General features: G+C 33.1%; 1 protein-coding gene across 1 annotated transcript; it reads left to right on the top strand.

Moving 5' to 3' along the window:
- The first annotated feature begins 537 nt into the window (after window positions 1-537).
- Window positions 538-4,607, top strand: LOC143253464 (sodium- and chloride-dependent GABA transporter 2-like). The gene is made up of 4 exons (XM_076507431.1): window positions 538-623; window positions 1,175-1,275; window positions 2,736-2,909; window positions 3,216-4,607. The coding sequence occupies exons 1-4, from the start codon at window positions 545-547 to the stop codon at window positions 3,366-3,368; spliced, it is 507 nt and encodes a 168-aa protein (XP_076363546.1). The 5' UTR covers window positions 538-544; the 3' UTR covers window positions 3,369-4,607.
- Window positions 4,608-8,649: the final 4,042 nt, after the last annotated feature.

The following is an 8,649-nucleotide window of genomic DNA, read 5'->3' as shown; positions in this document are numbered from 1 at the left end:
TTCATGATTCTACTGATGACAGAACTATCAAATAATATTTCAGTTGTTCATAACCTGAATTTGTTTGATTTTTCCATTAGCTTTATTGTTAAAACTAATTACCTTTACTGTTTTTTTCGTTTCTTATTTTGGGGTCTTATATTAATTTCAGTTGATGAATTATTTTTTACCAGTACCGTAATAATTATATTTTATTACACGTTTCAGCTTTTACAGTAAGTAAGATTTGTTTTCAAAAATACTTAAAATCAAATCTTTTTCACTGTAAAAATGACGTAATAAATAAAACTTACCATAAGCACAACTCCCAATACTATTATATTTTTTCAGTAACGTTCCACTTCCGATATATCTGTTTATTTCTGTGGCTTTACCATGGTGTTATCTTGTATCTAGAATATGGAAACTGTATCTTGTAATAAAATATATTTAATCAAAACGAAACTGTTAAGTAATAATTCTGATTGGATTTCTTTAAACTGATTGTATTATTCACTAAAATAATCTTTTACTTTTCGGGGGGGGGCATTACATATTTCAACTGATGGATTATTATTCTGCCAGTGGAATGACTCTACTGTTCACTGTTTTCTTTCAAACTATAGCTATTACATGGGTTTATGGTAAGTTTCAAATGGCATGTCCTTCATTGATAAAATGGATCATTGTTTTATACATCACTTCCAACTTCTAATACATCTGTTTTTTTCTATGATGTTAGATTTTTCTGTAAAATGTGGTGATGTGTTATACGTACGTTGATCCTGGGAGGATCTGTTGTACACAAGCTAGCCCTAAAAGATGGTATATGCGAGTTAACTCAAAAACGTACTGTTATACTATTTGCAAGTTATCCCTAAAATGGGCTGTATTATTCTCAGATTAACTCTAGAAGATGGTGTTTTATTGTTTTCTTTGGAGGTGTTAATTAATTATTCATTACCTTTAATTCGTGTATTATTGTACTCAATAGCCAATACTTTTGACAATTTAATTTCTTTTCATTTATTGCGGGATTTTCAAATGTTTTCAGTGTAAGCCAGTATTATTAATTAACAATTGGACATTTAATTTATAGATTTGTTTGTCTTTTGAATTTTATGTCAAGTGCTTTTTCACATGAAAATTCTAGTTTGTAAACCAACAAATTTATAAAACTAGTAAATTATTACAGGTGTAAAAAGGTTTTCTAGCAACATTGAAGAGATGACAGGACATTGGCCCAACTGGTACTTCCTTGCCACCTGGGTCTTTGTCTCTCCAGCCGTTTGTTTGGTAAGTTTAATGCTGTGTTTTAAAGAAAGAATATTCAACGGTTTAGTTAAATAAATAATTGAGTGTTATGGAGGATATGGATCTGTACATTGGTTCTCTGTAAGTCATGAAGTGACTTTCAAACCTACAGCACGTGAGAATATTATACGTTAACTGTAAGAACAGATCATTTATCCTACTTACTCAGTTACGTTTCTCACAGTATCAAAATAATATAAATAAATATCTTATCTTTAGTACCTAATATATACTCTTCAAAAAAAGAAACGCAAAAGGCAAAATATGAGACAAACTGTTAACAAGTTTATTCCGGGTAGTTCTGTATGACATGTGTGAAACTTTGCACATTCACTGCTGAACATCCAAAGTCTGCAAAGGCAAAGTCCACGCTCACTAGTTGAAGTTTAACGTCACTCAACGTCAATAACGAGTATGCCCCCCGTGAGCATCAATAACTGCTTGGCATCTTCTGCCCATGGAAGCGATGAGATGACGAATCACATCCTGTGGAATGGCTGTTCACTCAGCCTGCAAAGCTGCTGCAAGCTGAGGTAGAGTCTGCGGTTGAGGTTGTCGCCGTCGCAGACGTCGGTCCAACTCGTCCCACAGATGCTCGATGGGGTTTAAATCTGGTGATCTGGAGGGCCAGGGAAAAACGTTGATGTTGTGGTGTCTCAAGAAGACAGTGGTGAGTCGGGTTGTGTGAGGACGTTGCGTTTACCATGATGGGTTGCACATGGGGCCTAAGAATCTCGTCGACGTATCATTGAGCCGTAAGATTCCCTCGAATGTGCAAAAGGTCTGTTGAGGCAGTAGACGTCGCAGTGGTGGTCCTATCCCGAAGGTGACGTAACCGAATGTAGCGATCTTGTACGGGCGTGGTCTGCCAGATCGTGGACGGTCACGAGTTGATCCATGTTGTTGGTGACGATTCCATAGCCCTGTGATGGTGCTTGGGTGGACATTCACAGCTCTGGCAACATCTGTTCGAGATTTGCCTGCTTCCAAGCGACCAATGGCGTTGTTGCGTTGTGCTTCAGTCAGTCTTGGCGTAACTGTATTGCGTGTCGGTGGCTTAACACTGAGCTATGGAAACCGAGAACCCGTCACTTTTATAGGGATTTTGCACATGTTGCACTTGCAGAACATGCAGATCTCTCAAACAAATTTATTGGACACGTATGCGTTTTGGCGAAAAATCCGATGTTTTCCTCCGTTTTCAAAGTGCACAACTTTTATTATCGTTTTGGTCTGACAATCAGTGCCTTAACACGTGTAACATCACATACTCTGAGCTTGTAACGTTATTACATATATTTCTCTTTAAAATAACTAAAATATCCCTTTTGCGTTTATTTTTTTGAAGAGTATATATATATATATACAAATGATGTTCAATTTTATTTCAGTTTCTTTCAGAGAATGTTTTTTTTCTAATTCTAAATACATATTCCCTTTAGGGAATATTCCTGTTTTCAGTTATGAGATACAAACCTCTGGTGTATGCAGAGACTTACGTTTATCCTTGGTGGGGAGAACTCTTAGGCTGGGGGATAGCCTTGGCTTCCATGGTGTGGATTCCGTCCCATGCTGTATTTTATTTCATGCTAGTCACACCAGGTTCTCTGAAGGACGTGAGTAGCTTTTAGTCTTTATCTAAAGTAAAATTTTAAATATTATTGACAAGTTATTCAGACTGAAACCTATTAAAACTCTACACTAGGTTATTGTTACCTTTGTAGTAGATTTTCAATACTTGTATTGACTATAGATACAGTCTTAAAATTGGCAAACAAGTTATTAGTAAAGTACTCCAGTTTTTTTTTACATATAATATTATGTATGTTATTCTTTCCATATGTGATATATACGATGATAAATGAAGTTAACAATCAGATTTGAAATTTATACCTCCACTGTTGGTTCCGTTTTTATTTCAGCGGCTGATAGCTGGCATAACTCCGAAACTTCAACCTTCTCAGAAATTAACCAAGACACTTGGTCAAGATTTCGAGCTTCCCAGAAGTGAAAACAATAAACTGTCAGACTCTGGAGATTATAAGTCGACAGCCCAAGACATACTTCATATTTAACTGTTAAAAGTCTATGTGATCATATTACAAGCACTAGATCTTCCTTTAGTACATGATCATATTACTAACACACTAGATCCTTCTTTAGGCACAGCAGAATATAATAACAAGAGTTAAAAACAGAGCTTAAAAGATGTACATAAAAATTTTATTCATAAAGAGCCAATACCAAGTTACTTTAAGAAATCTGATAACAATTTGTGATGCAAGCCAAAAAAAAAAGAGTTAAATTATGAAACTAATTATATTTATTTCTCACAAACTGAAATAATCAAACTTCTGTATAAACCTCACACCTCACTAAAACTGTTTTTATTGTGCACTTAATATTGGTGACCATGAAAAGCAAGTTTTAGATTATATTATAGAGGAAACTGGACTCTAATACACTCACAGCATGTAAAGATGAACTAGATTATAATTATGATAGTTATGATACAATACCTTTGGCCATAGGTGTATTAAACCTTACTCAAGCTGCATCCAATTGTTTATGTTCAGTTTTTGTTTTTGTTTCTAGTTTACCATAAACAGATGTAACGGAAATCATTTTAACCTTTTTCTAGCACGTTTGTAAAAATTATGTCGTTATGATTGATAGTTAGTTTATAAGTAAAACCAACAATTAAAGTAGGTAAAATAAAATGAATTGTTTGAAACTCCTTTCAAAATGTCGTAAATAATTTATTCGTTATATTAATTTCACACTCTAATGCACTTGATTGTATATTTTGTACAAATTGTTCTGTACTTTGAGTTTAATTAAGACGTTAGGTGATAATTAGAAAAGAAAATATTGAAATATTGGAAATAACACGATTTGTTTTGTGTAAATGTCTATTATCAACATACACTTGTAATTTAGTGTTCAGTGAATATTTGTTTTTTACATTTTCAAATCTTATAAATAGTATGTAAGTATAATTTTTCCCCTTTATCATATTAGTAATTACTGAACGCTTCACGTTTATGAAGATCTTTGATAAATTTAATAATTTTCTGATATTGCAATTTACCTTTACATGGACAATAAATAAATAGTTTATTTACGTTTAAAAGCCGAGATGTGTAATAAAAGATGTTATGTTTTATTTACGTTTAAAAGCTGAGATGTGTAATAAAAGATGTTATGTTTTATTTACGTTTAAAAGCCGAAATGTGTAATAAAAGATGTTATGTTTTATTTACATTTCAAGAATGTAGTTCCCTAACACAAAGTACGAAAGTACTAACCTCATATTTCTGACCATACTTCTGTGCATATTAATAAACAATGGAATGGTTTATTTCTAAATTAATATTTGTAGCTACTGTGTGTTTGTGTATTTCATCCTCCGTATATGTAATGCAAAGATAACCATGCAGATTCCATATACAGATAGAATTAGCGGTGAGTGATTTGACTTCGTACACGTGCAAGTAATAATCACAATAAATTTAATTTCACGATGAGTCTATAATGAAGATTTATGGTCTAGTGTCCTCCGGAGGGTCTGCGGTAAGTCTACAAACTTATGGAGCTAAAATTCGGGTTTTGATTTCCCACGGTGAACACAGTCTGATTTTCCTCTATCACAAACAGAAATCAGTCCCTATACTAAAAACTACCAGTAGTAAGAACAATACTGTATTAAAACATAAATTGTCGAGTGAACCAAGGAAGCCTTCAGAGTAAATATTATAAATAACTATCAGTAGTAAGAACAATACTGTATTAAAACATAGATTGTCGAGTGAACCAAGGAAGCCTTCAGAGTAAATATTATAAATAACTATCAGTAGTAAGAACAATACTGTATTAAAACATAGATTGTCGAGTCAACCAAGGAGGCCTTCAGAGTAAATATAATAAATAACTGTCAGTATTGACAACAATATTAGAATAAAATACAGATTGTCCAGTGATCTACAAAGGCCTTCGGAGTAAATAGTATAAATAATTACTTCAATTAAAAGATCAGTTTCCAGGTTTTATTATCAATTAATAGCAGTATAATATAGAAAAATACAAATCACGAAATAATATCAAATGGATATACAATTCAATATTAATAACTTAAGAAATAAACAATGTTCAGTCAGCATCCTTCAGAATATTATATAACACACGAGTATTAAGTCATTGTTGTCTTGTGTCATACATAACACACAAAATTTAAATCTTTATCTTCTATTTATAAACAGCACACGAGTGCTATATCGGTGTTCTATACTATTATACACGATATGTAAGTGTTAACACTGTGTTCTCTACTATTGGCCAAGTGGTTAAGGCGCTCGACTGGTAATCCGAGCGTCGCGGATTCGAATCCCCGTCACACCAAATATGTCCTTTCAGCCGTGGGAGAGATATAAAGTGACGATCAATCCCGCTATTTGTTGGTAAAACAGTAGCCTAAGAGTTGGTGGTGGGTGGTTATGATTAACTGTTTTCCCTCTAGTGTTGCACTGCTAAATTAGGGCGGCTAGCGCAGATGGCCCTCTTATAGCTTTGCGCGAAATTCAATAAACAAACAAATCAAACTGTATTTCGCTTGTCTCTGCACAACTAGCCTTTCCATTAACGTAAATCTTGCTGTGAAGTCTCTGTAATTCTTACCTTAAATGCTATTATACAACTTAAGATGGAAGTGGAAACGTTATGTAATTTTATTTGAGATAAACAAATATCAATACAGATATTTGATTTGATTTGCGTTACAAAGTGTTAGGCCTTTCGTTTGGCTTCCTAGTTATGGCTTCATAGGTATGGCTGGGGACTTAAAACGCTAGAAACCGCTAACCTCATACGTATCTTCAAAGTTAACTATAAACAAACATTTCCTTTCTGCTTGTGCCAAATTTTGTTTTATAGATATCTTATCGTTTAACATTTTCGAAGTTTATTCTCTACATTATATAGGAATAATTTTAATGAACCAGCTTTTTGTTTAGTTGGGAAATAGCTCAGTGAGTCGTTCTTTTTTTTTTTTTTTAAGAATGTTGAAAATTGTCGGAGATCCTTTTTTGTCCTGCGATGAATTAGGTGGATATTTTTCATTTGTAATTTGTTTCCACAGCTTTGTTGTAATATTTTTTTTTATGTTGAACTTTTGGGTTTAGTTTCATTTTCAGAAAGGTTGATGTCAGTTATGTATGTTTCTTTAAGGGGTAAACCCAGAAATGGAATTACGTATTTCAATTTCAGTTTATTTTCTTTTATTGTTCTTGTAATGAAATTAAATCTGTTCTTTCCAACCTCACGCTATCACGGGCATTTATTTTTCAGCGAGGCCTAAGTCAATGAATTTCAACATTAGGCTTATTTAGATTTGTAGGATTCGTACTACAGCACGTTAAACGGTAAACATTTATTACCAAAAGGTTTGAAAATATATATGTACATACTTTTCTTTCCTTAACGCTTTCCTATATGGTTTCTTGTATCATTAGCTTGTTGCTGAAATGCTGTTTCTTGTTATTAAGGGATAATGTTAGGCCTATAAATGTAGTGACAGGGAAACAAAAAATAAAAGTTAAACACAACCCAGTTTGTTTGTTTTGTTTTTTTAGTTCTGGAAAACGTTGTAAAACAAAACTTAAGGTAATAAAAACAGATCTTGGCTATAGTTGTAAGGGCATTTTTATTTATTTCAGCAGCCTTCATAGTTGTTTGTGTTTTTCTCGTAAGTGTTTTATAATAGAGGAAATATTTTACTCTTAAAGTATAATAACAAACAGGCAAAGATAGTATAGTGAACATCACCTACAATAGGAGAATAAACCATAGGAAAAAGCAGGTAATTTTATTTAAACGCAACATTCGGTGTCAATTCTGACGGGTTTTTTTCTCGTAAGGAACAACTGTAGCATTTGTTTCCAGGTGAGATTACCCCGCCTTTAAATCAAATGGTTGTAATACAAATCAAATTTTTAAAACTGAATATCACATCGTAATCGACACTGTTTCTTTAATAGCTTGGAATATGAAACGTTTCGTTCCTGTTTTGTTAATATAAGTCGAATGTATTATTCTTTGTGTTTAATAATCTTTAGTAAGAAATACGGTTATTTCTATTGTTTATCGCATATGAAACATTAAACTAACTATGCTAAAGGAAATGGTATTAATTACATCAGCTGGCGAAGAACGACATTTTAGTATTAATGTATGTCTAACAGTAAGACACACCATTCTTTTTGTCCACCAGATTTTTATTTGAGGCCATGTATTAGATGACCTGACAGGTTTTGTTATGAAGCGAAAGACGTGTTTATTTTATATATCTCTGTTAATCAAAGACGATTCACATTTAATATCGAAATGAAGCCGGCTGTTCTTTAACCTTAACCTAAAACATACAGAACAGTGAAAGAGGTACATGTACTTACTTTAGGTGTCTCAATTTATTTTATAACCACTATTTCACGTTTCATAACTGTAAACACATTTGCAAGTGTCGTAGTGCTAGACTTGACTAACAATTGTTCAAATTGTAATACTCAAAGAAATCAGGACAAATCGTCGCATTTTTTATAAACAAATCACTACACGTCATTCATTATTCGCACTTGTTGATAAACTCAACAACACTGAATGAATATTTTATCTCTACACACAGCCAATATCACTTCTCAGATTACTGGTTTTTGTTCTCCAAACAACTGGAGGTCAACATTACACCTTAAGCGACTGCCTATTGATATTCTAACATATGGAAGGTACAATCAAATCATAAGTAAATGTTGTTTTTTTGTTGTTGTTGTTGTTATAACAGTTGGAGGTGAACACTACACCTTAAGCGACTGTCTATTGTTATTTTAAAATGAGGAAGCCATCACCGCATCGTAAGTAACTAATTTTTTCATTTAACACTAAGAGGTTTTTAAGTGACTGATGTTTATAAAAATAAGGAAACTGGAGTGAGATTTGTGATGTACGTTTTATTGAGACACAAACAGAACTGGCCGACAAAACGACCTTCAGTTTTTGGTATTCGAACTTTTCTTTAACAGACCTGTCATGACGTCAAGGAAATAAAAATTTCTACAGGACAGTGTTTTTTTCACTTTCAAAACTCACTTAAGGATATATTAGGACTACTGTATTAACTAACTTAGGAAAAGAGTGGACGTTTGAAGCACGGGACATGAACTTCACACAGCAACCGAACAACAAACAACAGAAAATACCTTTCTACTCTACTGTTCATGGTTTTTACTTATTGCTTGAGGCAGCAAGTCAACAACCAACCATTCAGTAGGAAACGCCTCTAGCATAATTTTATAAAATCAAAGGGTG

Source organism: Tachypleus tridentatus, chromosome 6 (genome assembly GCF_004210375.1).
Source record: "Tachypleus tridentatus isolate NWPU-2018 chromosome 6, ASM421037v1, whole genome shotgun sequence".
Taxonomy (NCBI): Eukaryota; Metazoa; Arthropoda; class Merostomata; order Xiphosura; family Limulidae; genus Tachypleus; species Tachypleus tridentatus.
Note: the sequence above shows the minus strand (reverse complement) of the source record. Positions and strands in the feature narration are given on the sequence as shown.